Source organism: Cynocephalus volans, chromosome 7 (genome assembly GCF_027409185.1).
Source record: "Cynocephalus volans isolate mCynVol1 chromosome 7, mCynVol1.pri, whole genome shotgun sequence".
Taxonomy (NCBI): domain Eukaryota; kingdom Metazoa; phylum Chordata; class Mammalia; order Dermoptera; family Cynocephalidae; genus Cynocephalus; species Cynocephalus volans.
In genome coordinates this window covers 34572737-34590469 of record NC_084466.1, presented here as the reverse complement: position 1 = coordinate 34590469, position 17733 = coordinate 34572737, and the positions used below count along the sequence as shown (strand labels likewise).

General features: G+C 40.1%; 1 protein-coding gene across 1 annotated transcript in view; it reads left to right on the top strand.

The window, feature by feature from the left end:
- The window catches only part of SCEL (sciellin), a 103148-nt gene that overhangs the window by 33007 nt on the left and 52408 nt on the right, over positions 1–17733 (top strand). The window contains exon 10 of the mRNA XM_063103115.1: positions 15938–16018. Coding sequence (XP_062959185.1) covers positions 15938–16018 — 81 coding nt within the window. The remainder of the gene's footprint in view (positions 1–15937; positions 16019–17733) is intronic.

Here is a 17733-nt window from a genome sequence, read left to right as displayed (position 1 = left end):
TTTCTCTATGGGTGAAACCTTTTATGGAGCTACCTAAGTGGAGACAATGTTAACTGGGAGTCCTGCTAGTTACAATTTTTTTCTGACTATTGTAAGATCCATCCAATTTCATCTTGATAGATAATAACTGATACTTTTCTTAGAAATATGTATTACTTATTTCCAGAATAGCTTCTTATTTTTGTCCTCCATTCATGATTCCAATATTAATTTAAATTATCATTATAATAACCAACTGGTTATATAACTGTGTAAAAATATGGAAGGATTATTCATGAGTTAACATCTCATGCTTTCAATGCCTGTTGAGCTTTTAGAACTGACAGTGCTTGGCTCTATGCCCTTATCATTTATGCATTGCTGGATGTGATTTACATGGAAGATAAAATGAGTTACAATGCTCCTACTTCTGATTCCTGGCTCAGATCCATAGTACTGCAACTAAAGGAAAAGAGGAGATGATTGGGCTAGGTTGATCAGTTTAGATATCCATTCCTTTTTTAGAGTCACAGATTATTAATACAATGGCTAAACTGAAAGACTTTTCTTTGAGGATCAGAGATAATGTCATGCCAAGCTTTCAGGGAAAGAAGAGAATAATAACAATATAGCAATGCCTTTGATTTCTAAAGTGCTTTTCTTTGAAAGAGCTCAAAGTACAGCTTCTGTTTCTTACCTTTAATGCCAGTGCACTACCAGGGCTGAGAAATAGCCTTTTTTAGTAAATGCTGAAAAATAGAAGCAATTATTAAATGATGAAAGGGAGTAAAGTCTTCAAAAAGAGATCTTTGTCCTCAGAGGAGCCTAGAGGAAATGAAAATAGGTCAAAAACAGATAAAGATGGGGGACTATGATTTTTAATACTAGCTAATAGCTCAGGGCTAAACTTATTTCCCTCTGTTCTTCACTAATACACTGCTACCTGTCTCTTCTTTCTCCCCCCTCCCATCTTTAAAAAACTTCCCCTTAATACTGACACCTTTACTCACTTTTCTGTTTTTTATTTTGTGAGTCTTTATTTTTTCACTGCCTAATCTTTTCCTGAAATTTCACTTTCTCCCACACACCCCTCTCTGTGTGGCATACTTCAAAAGACCACCAGACTTCCCAGTCATTCCAGGGGTGAGTCCTTTTCCTGGGCTTTCTTCCCTTGACTCTGTAGCCTTTAACACCATAGATCATCTCATTCCTCATTTGTTCCTTTCCTGTCTTATATACTGTGGAAGAAATCAAATTTAGTTGTGTTTGAATGGAAAACTTGTGTTAGTATTGTGTTTGGATTAAAACTTGTGTTGGTATTGTGTTCAGATTACAATGTAAACTGCACTTAAAGGGTCTCAAGCTTTCTTATCCACAGAAGAACTCGTGATCTCATATCTTTATCTTTATCTGTATGTATATCTATGCCTCTGACTATGTGTCTATCTTTACATCTGCATCTACATCTATCTCTAACTAGATCTATATCTACATGTAATTCTTTCTCTATATGTAATTAACAAGAGGCTGGTGAGGTCAACTAGAGCTTAAATGAGAAAACTGATTTTTCTAAAATTATTACATTTTATAGCTAAAGAAAAAAATGCAATTTCTTAAGACAAGTGTTTTATGTATGATATACTTTAGTATTGCAATGAAAAGGGATCAGATCTGGGTGATCAAACAAAATTTTGGAGTTAAGAATTGAATATCTTCGAAAGCCTCTTGCCCTATTTTTGATAAACATTAAAGAGAGAAGCTGTAATTTATGACAGCAAGGCACGGTATGTAAAGTTTTGAACTTAAATAAAGCCTTTCTTCCTCCTAGCTGATTTCTAAGGTAGCTTTTTGGTTACTGTGTGTTCAGTGACTGTGATGTAAATGTTCTCTGTCTTTTTCCTTTTCTTGCTGAGAATGGAAATAAACAGAATAGTGTTTTGAATTATCAAGGTATGCCAGCAAGATTATCCTTTGAAGTTTTCTTATTAAGTGCCATCAGAACATACATTTTCATTTCTTTTTAATCAAGACTGAGTCAAAATTTTAGCTTTATAACTTATTCTTCATTACATTCATCTGTCTCTCTTCGAACCTCTCTGATCAAACCCGTTTCACTGGTTTCCCCCTTTTCCATGTTCAAATCTCTTTCATCTTAAAAATATAGCCTCCTAAAAATTTGATAGCCTAATCTTACAAATCCACTCAGCTGGCACCTTTTCTCTCTTTCCATCACAACCAACATTCTTGGAAGAATAAATGATGCTTTCCATCTTCATTTTCGGGTTCCTATCACCCTTAGTTCATGGAAGCAGCTCTCCCCAAGGTCACTAATGACTTTGCTAATAAATCATTGTTGATATGTCAGTCTCTATGACTACCTGACCCTTCAAAATGCACCACTGACTACTCATGCCTCTATGAAATCTTTCTCGTTATCTTTTTGAGAACCAGCTCCCAACACACCCTTCTGGATTTTATTTTTTTTTCTCTAGCCATTCTTCCTCAGTCTACTTTGCTACCTCATCATCTCCTACCAAGCCACTAAATGTTGATGTCCATGAAGGCTCAACATCCCCCTTCTCTTCTCTTCTTGTTCTGTGCTCTGAGCTTCAGCAGCAGCGCCTCTCTGTCTAGGGCTTCAATGGCCATTGGTATGTCTTGACTCCTTCATTTCTATCTACTCCAGACCTCTTCTGGGAGCTACTTTTGGGTAGCCAACTGCCTCCTCGACACCTTCACTTAAATATCTCAAAAGCACTGCAAATTGAACATGTTCAAAATGAAATGCATAATTTACCATTCTAACCTGGTCCTCTATCTCAGTTAACAATACTTTCCTCCCACAGTTGGCACCCTGAAAACTTGAAGGTATTTTTTACATACTTTTCTCCTTAACCATAAATATTCACTTCATTAGTAAATCCTGTCAATATATCTCCCAAATGCTTTTTTAATTTATGTATCTCTCTCCATTTCTATTATCTTTATCATGTCTCTCCTGGCCCACCATGACAATAGCTACCTCAAAATTCCCCCTTTATTCACCCTGATACCTACCACCCACTCCCCATTTCTTCTTTGCACAGTTGCCAGAGTGATATTTACAAAAGCATAACTAGAACATATCACCTTCCTGCATAACAATTATAATGATCTTTCATTGCTCTTAGAATAAAGATCCAATTCCTTAGTATTGATGCCTGGCCCTGCCTGCCCTCCATCCCTCTCACTCCCCTTCACTCTCTGTTCCAGTTACTGAATCTGTTTTAAATGCACTGAACTCCCATCTTCTGTAGACCCTTAGCATGTATGTGTCCTTCTGTCTGGAACCTGTCTTCTCCCCTATCTGAGGCATTAAATTCTTGTGACCGTGTTTAAATCTGATTTCTCTTCCAAATTTATTTTTGGTTTTCCTCTATTCCATTCTCTCAGCTCCACACTAACCCAGCAATAATAGTTCCCTTGATTTGTGCAAAGGTTTGTGGGTTGACAGGAGTGGTGGCGACACACTGCCGAAGCCCAGACCAAACTATGTAAAATGGAGTATTAGAATCCCTGGTTACGTGTTCTTTAGCCATCCTTATGTGGATGCTTCAAAAACGTAGTGGAAAAATGGAATTAAAAGATAATAAGAATCTTTCCATGAACATTTCAAAGTGCCCTCGTATCATTGGCATTTCTCATTGGCTGACATTTCTCTATGGGCCTTACTGCATTGCTGTTTTACTCAGCAGCTTCTCTCTTCCATTTCCCATTTTCTTTTTTTTCTCTCCCTGCCCCATGCCTGTAACTTATGCCAGTCATCTCAGTTTTTTCCTTGCTGTGCCAGGCTGATCTTAGAGAATCTCATCCTCATAACCAAACATGATGATATACTCACTCCTTGAGAGGCATTCTATGCTACCTTTTAAAATAAAATTATTTTCTCATGTCACAATAATATAAACATTCAGTCACCCCCACACCTAAAACATCAAAACTATCATTGACCTCTCTCTGTCTTCCTTACTCCCCTTATTCAATCATTACTGCAGTGAGTTCGAGGGATGAGAGTGCTGGTCAAGGAAAAAGAGATGACCATGAGGTGGCACAGATGCACCATCAGCTTAATTTGGGTGGTGCTGTGCCTGTGGAGGAGTCACTTACAAAGACAACTGCACAGAGGCCACTCCCTGGAAGGGGAGGTGGGAAAGGAGACTCTTGGGGGAGGGCAGATCAGATCAGGGCTTCCATGTCTAAACGATGTCACTTAGAAGCATGGCAGGGAGTTCCTAGGTTGGGGAACTCTGAAGGGCAGCAGCAGCTTGGGGTCCTTTTTATCCCCCAAAGCTGGATAATGTGGGTGTACAAATAACCATAACACAAGATCAACTGTGGGGCCATAAGGAGAGCATCGACCTTCTCTGGGAGATCTGATGTGGTAGGGAGAACTTCTAACAGGGGACTTGCAGAACGGTTCCTGAAAGAGCTGTGGAATTTGGAGGAAGGAGAGAAATCACACAATGCTAGATTTTCAAGCCCAAGGTGATTTTAAGCACAATGATACCATCAATCAGTGTAGGAAGAAATTGAAGCAGAATGAGAAACACACAGTTGGTCTTAAGAAGTTGACATTGTGCTTTGTTTTGAGCAGGTAGAGTCTGGGATACCAGAAGGATATATTTGTGGAGGTGATTCCTAAGCAATGAGAAATGACCAGGGGTAGAGGGAAGGTATGCTCAGGTAAGAGGCTGATGCTAGATATCCAGATTTGGGAATGAGCTCAGGGATTTAAAATGTGGTGTCTGCGGAGTGAAGTTACCTGAGGAGGGAATGTGAAATGAGAAGAGTAGGCAAGTTAAATCTTGATGTGTGTCTATGCATCAGGTGGTGAAGGAGGAACCAGAAAGATGAGACCACAAGTACAGCAGTTACATGGCAAAGATGAGCTGCAATGAGGGGCAGGTAGGGTGAGGCAGAGTGGTGGATGGATTCTGCTATCCAGAACCTCCCGGAACTACACCTCGAAGTCTGCCACGACCCTTACTTCCTGCACACAGCTCTCTCAGCCCAAGGGGCTCTTTTTGTCATCTGAACTCCGAAAGCTTGTCTGCAATCCTTATTTGGCAATTGATTGCATATTACCTTGAAACATCACTTACTTTTGCAGTATACTCATCAGCTAGGTGGCATCATCTTGTAACCCTTTGAAGCATCCAGTAAATTTATCCATAGTAAAATTTACATTTGTACAGTAAGTACCTATTGGTTGATTTTAATATTTCTTAGCATTTACGAGACAATGAATTTGTCTCAACTTGCTATCCTATTTGTCTTTTTGTAGTTGGGCCTTGCTCTATGTGCTTAATAATGATGACTGTTTAAATGCTTCTTCCTTTCTCTGTTTCTCTCCATCTCTCTCTCTGTTCAAAACAATCATTGAGCTCTGGCAATGTGCTAAGAAAGCCCTTTGCTAAATGCCACAAGTACAGAGAGGTGTAAGACCAGCCCCTATTCCAGGAATTCAAAGTCCTCCAGGGAGTCATTGTGAGCCAGGATCACTAAACCCAAAGGCTGGCCCTGACTGAGAGCAGGTCCCTGTGGTTATGATAAACGCAGAGGTAGAGACAGCCACAAACTACGTGGGAGCGTGGAGAGGGAGGCACTATAGGATGTATTTGGGGTATGGTAGGCTCAGAGGAGGCAATGCCCGAGATAAATCTAAAGAATGAGTAAGAATAAGCCAGGTGCGGAGGGGACCAGGGATGGAGCCGCTGCAGGCGGAAAGGGGAGGGAAGCTAAGATCAGAGAGCAGGTTGTGCACGCCCGGACGCATGTGTATTTGTGTGTATAGAACTATGGGCTTTCCATCCACGGGCATTCTCTGTATTCATCCTTTATCAGTTGTTTAGTGGTAGCAGGAAATCCAATAATTCCAAATCTGATGTCATATGGAAAAGTGTCTTTTATTATCAGACATTATGGGTGGATACTCATTCATAATTTCTGGTAAGCTTAAGTACCTTTGCAGAATATCATGTTTCTATTCTCAGTGTTCATGCTGCGCTGTAATGTAATTTGAGCTCTAACCATGTGCTAAAGATTGTGAAATATACATAAAAGAAAGAGCAAGTGTCATCAACATAGAAAATTATTAGCAAGTCAGAGCCAGGGAATGTTTTCTCCTTCCCATTGTTGTGAGGCACCCTCCCACAAGAAATGCACTTACACGCCACTCGTGCAGAAAAGGGCGGTTTATTCACTCCAGCTGGCCAGAGACCGTCTCCCAAGATGCAACCAAGGAAGAGTGGTGTCGGGCTTTGGTCTTGTAGGGTTTTTAAAGGCAAAAACTACATCCCGTTGGCACACGGGTTCATCCAGGTGCACAAAGCAAGCTAGGGAGCTGGGTCACAAAGGCCAAGAACGAGCCATTCGAGCAGTCAAGCATACACGTTTTCATTGTGTATGGTTCCTGTTCCCATGTAATAATTCACTGTGTATGGCTCCTGTTTCTGGGCAATTGTTTTTTGTTTCTATGAAAAGGTCAGCGGTTTCTCATGTAGAAGGGGGGGTGGTGGTCAGACAGGGGGTCAGACAGGGGGCAAAATGGAGTGACGTAGGTTAAGCAAGCAATTTTACAGAAGCAGATAGTGAACGTAATAAGGGTGTAGGGAGCTCTATTTCACTATTTCTTTCATTTTAAGATCTGTCAAAAAGCCTGGTGCAAAGCAGTTTGTCAGCAATCACTAGTGTATGTCTTCATTTTTCAAGTTCTTAAACTCTGTCTCTTTACTGAGTCCTGAAAGAGTGAGAACATTTGCCAAGCTTGAGCCAGTGGAGTGGGTGGCAAGTGCCACTCAGGAGAAATGTTCAGCAGCGTCACAATGAAATGGAAATAACGGGTCTGGGAAGTTGATGTTATAGTTCCTTCTGATTTCAGAACCCACCATTAAATCTTGATATTCTGCTTATGGCAAATTTGAATGCTTCTGACTATGCGTTTAGATGACTTAGAGATTCAGTGGCTAAAAGGCATGTAAAGATCATTTAAGAAACTCCCTGAAGCCAAATTAAAGTACTTGCTTAACAGACACTCTGAATGTTTATGAATGTAATCCATTATACTGATTTAGAACCAATAAAGCTACCACCAGCACCACCACCACAACACAAAACCAATGTGTCTTTTTTCCGGAATCATTTTCAAAGATGGAGAAAAAAACTAAATAATATTTGATAAAAATTAAAATCGTAGAAACATACCTTGGAAAATTAACATGTAAATATTTCCTACATACCATCATAATTTCTTATCCTTATTTGTTTCAAACTCTTCTCCTTCAGTGGTTTTCACTTACAGTCAGCTGACGAGGGGGAAAAAAATCCTGATTGAGAAGCAAGTTGCCATGGCAACATTGCACTACAGTTATATTCTTCTGTCTGTAACTATAAATGGTAAAATGTAACCTTTCTAATTATGCTGCAGCATTTTTAACTCTATTGGTACCAAATCCTCTACTAAGTATGATGCCAGTGCTAAATAAAACAAAAATAGATTTCATTTTTATCTCAACAAAAATCTTTATATTAACTAGAATCTCTTGTAAAAGTTAAGATTTTATGATACACAGTGCCTTGGGTTGAATGTCCCCCCCAAAACTTAGTCCCCGCTGTGGCAGTGTAAATGGCAGCCCTATTATGGTAATTGAAATGTGGAGCCTTGAAGAGGTGATTAGATGGTAGGACCATGCAGTAGCAGTGAACGGATTAACAATGGTGGTCATGGGCGTGGTTCTGGGGGCTTTAGAAGGAGAGGGCATGAGGGACTGTTCCTCTCTCTGCTCCACCATTTCTTAACGTGATACCCTGTGTCACTGTTGCCACCACCAAGACACTCACCAGATGTGTTCCCTGCACTGTGGACTTCCCACACTCTGAAACTGTAGCTGAAACAGTAAATTTTATTTTCTTATAAATTACACAGTTGCGGGTATTTTGTTATAAGCAACAGAAACAGGCTAATACACCCATAAAATGTCACAGTACAGAGATTTAAAATCTTATGTGAATGCTTAGATTACCCATTCTAAATAATCATAATAATTAAAACAATCACCTGAATTAAGTTTTATTATTTTTTAAAAGTGTCATTTGGATAGAAGGAGGAGGAAGCTAATTCAGAATGTGTAAATGAAGGCCTTAACCTTCAGCAATGAGGTAGCTTTTCTTCAGTCCTGTGAGGACAATGTAGGCAGTCCCTGATTTCCTAACGCTAGTTTTAAGTAACTCATGCATTCACACAGCGGCAAATGAAACACTGGGTTTTCCCTACTTTGCCCAATACAGAATCCCTCCACCCCACCTTTGCAGCCCCTGTTGCTGTAGCTGCTGGCAGGCTGCTCAGGGAGCCCCTTGAACGTGATGAAGCAGAGAAGCTTCTGGTTCAAAGGTAGGGGTGAGAAAGAAGCTATGAGAATCAGGATCCCTAGGGCCAAGTGCTGTGCCCAAAACATTACCCTGCCCCAACCATAAAAACAAAACAGTTTGATTTTTTAAAAAATTTATTTCACTGAGATTCTCTCTACTAGTGATTATAAAGCTCACCTCAATTTAATTTTAAGCATGAAATCTCTGACAAATTAAAGGGGCTATCTCTGGTCTTTCAAATCTCAGTGTCAATTACATAAGCCAGGTTTTTTTTTCCTGCTAAAACTGGGCAGAGTCGGACATTTGGGTTGTTTCCAAAGACACTTTAGGCATTCGTGTACGGGTTTTCATGTGAATATAGGTACCCCTTTGTCTTGAGTAAATGTTGGCAAGTGGATGTGCTAGGTCATATGGTAAGTGCATGTTTAACTTTGTTGACAAATCCACAGTTTTCAAACTGGCTGTATCATTCCCACCAGCCATGTATGAGAGTTCTAGTTGCTCCACTTCCTTAACATCACTTAGTATAGTCATTTTTTTTTTTTAGCCATTCCAATAGATGTGTAGTGTATCTCATTGAGGTTTTAATTTGCATTTCCCCAGAGACTAATGATGTTGGACACCTTTTTATATGTTTATTTGTCATCTGGACATCTTCTTTGGTGAAGTATATGTTCAAATCTTTTACCTATTTTTTCCCTGATGGTTTGTTTATTTATTGTTGAGTTTTGAGAGTTTTTAAGAAATGTGTTCTGCTTACAAGTCTGTTGTCAGATATGTGATTTGTGTATTTTTTTTTACTATGTCTTTGAGAAAACATCTAAGAACCAAAAGCTGCTATGATTTAAGCAATATTTAAAATTTTGTCTCTGTGTCTATTGACCAGCTAAAGTTGATTTATATTCTTATAGATAAAACCTCAGTTTAAACTTTATTAACCACAACAGCATCTAGATGCATATGAAAAGTGAGGTACAGTCAGCCCTCCTTATCTGTGGGCTCTGTGTTCTCGGATTCAATCAACCATGATGGAAAATATTCAGGAAAAAAAATCCCAAACAATAAAAATAACAATAAAATAATACAAATTAAAAACCAATACAGTCTAACAACTATTTACATAGCATTTACATTGAATTAGGTATTATAAATAATCTAAGATGATTTAAGGTACATGGAGGATGTGCACAGGTTATATAAATACTACACAATTTTATACAAGGGACTCATGGATACTGAGGGATGACTGTACATGAATGTCAAAGCACTTACTCTATAGCAAGTGCTCAGGGCCTTGTGGAACTGAGGATTCCTTGCCACAGCTCTGCTCTCCCATGGTCATGTAATGGTTTGCCATTCACAAATCTGGACCTATGTCTTCCTTATACAGATAAAGAAGCAGAGATTCACAGGGAATCAGCAGTCTTTCCAGGGTCAAAGAGAAAGTTGGTGGCAAAGCTAGTCTAGAATCCAGGTCTCTAGAATTCTAGTCCAGTGCAGGCTCCATTGCTATGTTATGGTTTATTGAAATAGCCACTGGCCACTGGAAAGTAAGATGTCATGACAGTAATCATTCTTTTGCACATGTACCTTGCATTCTGTAAGTTCTTTGAAAGCATGGACCATGCCTTTTCTAGTCTTTGAATGCCCAGTTTTGCCTCATGCACTGTGGTGTGTCCTAACATTATAACCGGGGCAGTTGTGGAATAAGTGCTTATTATGTGAATGGCTCCTTCCCAGGGCAAGAAAATATTTCAGAATAATTTAATTTCAATAGATTTGCATTGAAAATGCCTGGAAGAGTATTGGTTGGGTACAGTATGATGTAGAGAAAAAACCATGGGAGTTGACATCAGAAAGTCTAGGTTGAAAGCCTTGTTGAACAATTTACTAGCAGTATGACCCAGGGCAAATTACTCAACTTTTTGATCCTCAGTTAAAAATAATAATAATACACATCCCACAGGTTAGATGTATAGACTGAATAAAATAATGCATGTGAGAGCCCAGAAAAAGTGGCATGTTACTGAGACTCGACAGATATAAGTTCCATGCCCTTTGCCATTGTTGGAATAAGATTCTATTTGTGGGATGCTAAAGCACAATGGACAAGGAAAACAAAACTCACAATTAAGTATTAGAGTCAATTATTCTTGGTTCCACCTAGACTTGTGCTGCAGTAACAGAAATATATACAAAGTCAGACTTAAGCAGAAGTCACAGAGCTAAGCACTTTATGCAAAAAAAGCCACGAGAAAAGAAGCAACCTTTGCAGCAGCACATAAAAATGAAGTAATATAAGCAGCTTTCTTTACAGTGTTATTTCTTTCAGCTCTGGCTTTTGAGCTGCAATCTGTAACTTTTCACACGTTTCTCATGGAAACTGCCTTTTTATTCCTGAAAGCTATTCTTTATGATTATTGCCATTAATGTGGTGGCGTAGATCCTGCAAAGGTCCCCCATAGATCCTGTGGGGTCAGGGGAAGGGCAGAGGGGAGAGCTGGGGTCAGTTTATCCAAGCTTAAGCATTGCGTCTCAAAGTGGAATTCAATCAAGATCAGTCCAATAAATGTCTCTCGTTTCCTTCTCTTCAAAACATCCTGGGCCACAGCTTCCTTCCTGGCTCTCGCATTTTAATCCCCCTGCTTGGCATCGCATCACGCTCCTGGCACGGCGTGAATGATTTCTCTTATTCCCCCTGTCCCCCAGCCCAGAGGGCTTGGGCTCTGTCATCTGTGGCTGTCATTGCAGAGATACAAATGAAAGCTCCTTTGAGGTGAATTGAAGACAGCGGTGGCATCGCCTGGCCCCTGGCCCAGCAGGGTGTAAACCATCGCTCTCAGAAGGCTTTTCTTGACCTTGACAACCGCGCACCCGCTGCCTTTTCTTTTCCGAGTGCTCCCTAGCCATCTCAGCTCTATTTCTCTACCCATCTCTGCTTCCCAGACTCACGCAGCCACTATTTACCCACCTCTTTGCGGCTTTAGACCTTCTAAAATGGCAAAAATTTAGCATTTCACTGCCATGATTCTGCCATGAGCAGCTTGACACCGTCCCGTTTCTACTTTTGATTCTCATCCTTTCCATCTCCTTCCCTCTCTCCTAGCTGTCCTCAGCTATCCAGCGCCCTGTTCAGCCCCATCGTTAACCTGGACTGACCACCTCCTTCTCTCCCTCTTCTACCTCCGGAAGGAAAGCACATGATCCGCTAATCCACACAGATACACTGAAGACTCTGTCTCCTGTGCTTTACTCAATACCAGGATACTTTTTTTGAGAAGATGGAAGCAATACAGACAAAATAATCTCTACTTGTAGAATCTGACACTAAGCCAGGATGGGGAGACTATTTCCACGTGCATTGTTCTTCCAGAAATATCATGCAACACAGTAACTCAGCTAGCACCCGGCACCCAGTGGGCGTTCAGTAGTGGAACCTACAAAGGACTTCTGTGTCACTGCTAAGCTTTCACAGACTTTAAAAGTTTCAGGCCCCTCTTTTGCATCCATTTCTCTCCCCACCAAATAACTTCATTGAACTCATCTTTATTGGACACCTATGTCATACACAATCCTAGTACTTGGGATGTAACTATCCTTTTAGGAGCTTTCGGTCCAGTGTGGAAATACAGTATTACATGTAATCTAGATGAGTGTGATACGTGCTGTGAATAGGGTTGCTATGGGGAAATGTAGGGATATAGCCAGCACAGCTTTAGGTACGACTGGGGACAGTGATTCCTAGACCAAAGTCTGACGGGAAAGGGGGGTTTCCAGGCGAAAGGACGAAGGAGATACTCCAGAGGGGAGAGAAGATATTGGGGGGGGGGGTTGGGAAGTATAAGTGTTTGGCAGAGCTGCAGCAGGGGGTTCCTGTGAGGTAAAAACAACCCCCACCACAGTGCAAGGCACTTATTCAGCACTTCCCATGAGCCAGGCAGTCTAGTGCTTTGCCTGCCCTTATTCTGCCTCCAGTGCCACCTTCAGCACAAGAGCCAGACACCCATCATGATGTGTGCCCCACTGCCCCACTGTGCACCCCCACAGCCTCACCATCATGCCCTGCCATGGGGTCTTCAGCACTGATTCCATCATGTCCTCCCTCCCTGTGTCAGTGCAGCCCCACAGCAACCCCAGTCATTTCTTACCACCTGGATCATGTGCACAGAGCTCTGTGTGTCCTTGAACCTGACCCAATCTCATGTCATCCTGACCTCTCAAACCAGTCCACCCTGCCTCACCAAATGTGTCATCCACTATTGTCAAAACTCTCTACTCTTCAGCCTCCCCCTGAATGATCTCTCACCTTTTTGCTGGGTTCTTCCAGAAGACCCTGCTTCCATAGCCTCCTTCTCAGGAAGAGCTGTTTCCTCCCTAATCCCATGTACCACAGGGTCTGGAGGAAGGGCGGGGTCTTATTTGCTCCTCATTGGCACTACCTGTCAATTTACAGCTACCCCCTTCCCTAAAACTCTCCATTGCCTTTGAAGCCAGGCCACCAAGCTCTGTGACTTCCTCACTGGAGTCATCTGGAGGTCTCTGAGTCACTCCCCCTCATTCTTTGAAGATTTCTGCAGCAGGCTCACTGTCTTCCACAAGCAACCCCATAATGCTTGATTTAAAAATCCATGTAAAGGATTCTTCCCCACACTGGACACTCACTTTCTTGACTTCCTTTCCAACGATCCTGTCCTTCACCCACCTCAGCTACCCAGAGACCTTGCCCTTGTAAATAACCACACACCCTACAAAATTTCAGTTTCACAGCTTTCCCTCTCTGGCTCCTGCTTTCTATCCGTCCAGCTTACTCCCTCCAGGCCTCTGATTCCCGCAGTTCCTCAGTCCCACCACAATCACCAGTCCACTTTCTCTGCCATCTTTTTCAGAGCCCCTGGCCCTCGCATGCTCATTTCTCTCCATGTCCACTTAGACCTCGCAGTCTGTCATCCCTTCCTTGCATACTCCCTCTGCTCCCTTGCCATCGTTCTCTTTGTTGCACTCACTTGGCTGAATTGCAAACTTAGTTAAATCCAACTCTCTGTTTTATTCCTGACCCTACAACAGTAAATATGGCAAGAGAAAACAATGCAAATAGCCTTATTTTAATTTCATGAGTACAGTGCTAACCTCAACTGAGCCATTGGTGCTGCCCAAGCATGAAGAGGGCTTATGAAGCCAGACTTCCTGGTTCAGATTGCCCTCTCTGCCCCTTATGAGCTGCATCATTGTGGGATGTTTGTTTCCACCACCTCTACCTCAGTCTTTTCATCTGTAAAATGGGAAGAAGAATGATACTTATCTCTGGGATTACAGTGAGGATTAAATGAGTTAATGTATGTAAAATGCTTAGAAAAGTTCCTGGCATGTAATAATTCCTATAAAGGTGTGTGGTTATTATTATCATCATATTGTATTTCCTGATCTGCTTACTCTCCTGCTCTTCTAGAAGACCATTTCTCTCTCTCTTTCTCTCTCTGTCCTTCTTTCACTTCTAACTCCTCATCCTCCTCACTTTGAATTAATGATCTTGATTCCTGTTTTACTGAGAAAATAGAAGTAAACAAAGGACAAATCAACTAACATCAGCTATGCTCATCTCGTCCCTTTCCCTCTTGCTGCTGTGAGTGAGTTCTCCAAGCTTCCATCTAAGACCAACCACCCCACTTGTGCTTAGGTCTCACCACTTCTCAAGGACATCTGTGTAGAAACTTTCCCCTCACTGTCCTGCTTCAATGACTCACGGAACATTTCCATCATCACGTCTACATGCTGTAGCAACTGTCCCTGACCCATCAACCTCCATATAGCCGCCCATTTCTTCCCTCTTCACTGCCGAACACCAACATCAATGCCTCTATGTCCTTGCTTCATGTTTTCTCCTAAATCCACTCCTTTAATGTTTCTTTCACCACTGCCCGATCAAAACTGCTCTTAGAGTGAGCAGTGACCACTGCGTTGCCCAAACCCTGGTGAGTTCCCAGTCTTTGTTTTATTTGATCTCTCCATAGCATATGGCATGGCCAATTACTCCGTCCTCAAAACCCTTTACCCATGTGGCTCCCAGGACTCCACATCCTGATGTCTCTCTTCTTTTCTTCTTGGCCACTCCTCCTCAGACTCCCTTGCTGTTTCCTTCTCATATTCTTGACCTCTAAATATTGCAGGGCCCTGCGATTCAACTCTTGACCCTCTTGTCCTCTCTACTTACACTGATTCCCTTGCGATCTCATCTGGTTTCAAGTGTTAAATATCATCTCTAAGCTGATGATGCCCATATGGATATACACATCCTCCAGATATCTCATGGCTCATTCTATTACTTCCTTCTGGTCTTGGACCAAATGTCACCTTACAAAGAGGCCTCCCCAGGCCATTCTAAATAAAATAGTGTCCCCACCCCATCCTTCTATATCCCCTTACTCTGTTTTATTTTCCTGTATAGCACTTTCCTCCTTCTGACATGTATTTATTTGTATATTTAAAGCCTTTTGAGAACAGGAATATTATCCACCTCATAGAGTGCCTTGCACATACAAAGCTACCATAAATGTTTGCTGAATAAAAGCATGATCTCCTTCAGTGCTAACAATACCCAACAATCCTATTAGAAAGATTATTGCAGATGAAGAAACAGAATCAGGTTAATCTATTATCACACAGTTGACAATCTAGGCAGCCTGACTCCAGAGCACACACCTGCCTAGCATGCTACAGAAAGGCACATGGAGTCCAGAGCACAGGGTCCTTTGTTAGGTACAGAGTTTATCTTGAGGACATTAGAGAACCACTGGGATGGTAGTGGTGGGAGGATGGAAGAGTGACATTCCCTTGGTTGGTGCTTATTCCATCAAAATATGCACATGATTGCCCATCTCTAGTTTCTAGGTCATTAAATAATGCCATCTCAGAGACTACCTTGGTGCTTCATTGAAAATTATAGGGTAACTACACACACACACACACACACACACACACACACACACACACTAGCATATGTATACTAGTTTGTGCATCTGTATGTCTGTATCTCTATATATGTCCTTTGCTAGCATCAAATTGGCCTGTGCTGACAATATTTAAGTCAGATTTGGTTATGAGCTTGAAATCAACTTTACCTTGAAGTCTGTGAAAATGAAAACCTTTCTTGCTGCTTCCATAGCAGCCTGATAGTTGACATAATTCCTAAAGAAGCTTATATGTTAATGTCCAAGAGCCGTTTACTTTGCTCATGAGACTCAAAATGCCACAACTTGAGCTAGATATACTAGCAAAATATTAAGCTATTTAAAGAACATATTATAGTTCAAACTATGGTTAAAGAGGATAGCGTTTTCAAAAATCTGATAAATGAACTTTTAAAATGCCCATACTTTAAATATTTGACTACTTTCAAGTTTAGTGCTTCATGGATTCTGACGTTTCAGACTCCTCATACCTGGGGGTTGTAAGATATGAGAGGTACTTCATTTAGCCACTAAATGCATTTGGTTAGTAGATGCTAAAATTTACCATGTTTCCACGGTGAAATGAATTGCTGTTTTCTGTTTTAAAGGGAACAAGCCTTTCACCCGCCAATACCTCCAAAACCCAGGTCTCCTGTTTCTTCTCCTAACCAGCTGAGCCGTGATAATAGGTAAGACCCAACACCCAGAATTTCTTGCCAAAAAGAAGTTCATGGGAAATGAAAATAAATGTTGTGACCTGCTTTGTGCAAAGCATGGATATATTTTATGTGCCCGTTCACTAAAGAAGCACTTGTAGAGCTTTTTCTAATTTTATTTGCCCACACGTGTATCTATGTTGCCTTTGAATACCGACGGCTATTATTTTTCTATTATTTTCTCACCTTAACATAGAAACAGAACAATATTCAGCAAGTGTGCTCAGACTTCTCATACATTAGTTCCTAATATATAGATATAAATATATATGTATTTGGCATACATATTTTATATATTTAATATAACTATAAACATATAACTATAATAAAACTATACATATAACTTTAATATAACTATAAACATATAAATGATATATATATTTGGTTTGTATTTACTCCTAGTTAAGCTTCCCATTAAGAACTGCATATTCTGGTTAAAGATGTTCCTGAAACTTTGTGTTACCTCTTAAATCCTCACTTATGTTAAAAATACCTTTGGGAAGTTCTTTAATTCTTTTTTAAGCTAAGGAATTTATAATTTATCTTGAAACTATCACAAATTCTGAAAAATGTTCTAATTAACTATTCTCTGAATCAGGATAAACAGACCTGCTTTTCCTCTTTGAATCTCTGTCACTCTATAATTAATACTTAGAAACAAATTCAGAGATCTGAACATCTTCCCATGTGTTCCTGTTAAACTGTTTAATAATCTCGAACCATTTTTCAAGTGTACATTCCACATTTCCATTATTATTGTGAAATTGAAAAATGGTATCTCAGTGAAGACTGAATACATTAGATGTGCTTGATTACCTGCCTTTGATTCTATTGTATTTTTGCTTTTTGATGGTGATTTTTTCGACACCATGTAATACACAATTATACAAGTATTCTTTAGAAAGAAAATAATTTCAGCTAAAAAGTGCTGACTGAGCAGCAGGACTGTGTAGCATTAGGTGTTCATCCTGTGGGGTTAAAACTCCAAATCTGAATTTTATTCAGTGAAACTTCACAGGATCTTTGAAATTTTGTCCTTAGGATAAGAGCATAATTTTTTTAAATGAGTCAAGAGACTATTTCTTCACTGAACTAATTAAAAATATAGATGAGATTATAACTTTTATTTGTACAATGGTTATAATTATCTCTCAAAAATAACTTCTTAAGCTTTTTATCTTATGTTATTTTTCCTTTTATAGAATTAAGCAATTAAATCATAATTCGAAAAGAATTTTTTAAGGGGTTAAAATAAATTGGCTTTAGTACCACTTAAATTCTAATCTAAAATCAGTAACTCTAGAGCAGTGAACTTGTTTAGATTCAAAAGAAGTTAAATTTCACAGGAATTGGTATAATCCATTTTTACTACTCTAATTTCTTCCACCAATGATCTGGATAAAAATTAGGACAACTTGCATGTTTTTAAGACTCTGATTACTTTAATCACAGCAAGATGATTTTAATGAAAGAACATGAAAGGGAAGTGTTTCCCATGTAATTAACACATGTCCTCAGGAGTGCAAGAAAAATAGTTGAATATAGCTTCTTTAGAACAAGCGAGAATGTATAAGTAGGTCAACCAGATACTTAGAAAAAGAGCAGAGCAAAGATTTATGTCATAAATTGTGACAGAATCTAACATAGTAAAATTTAATCCTGTCAGTTCAGTGTGACCATTCTCAATG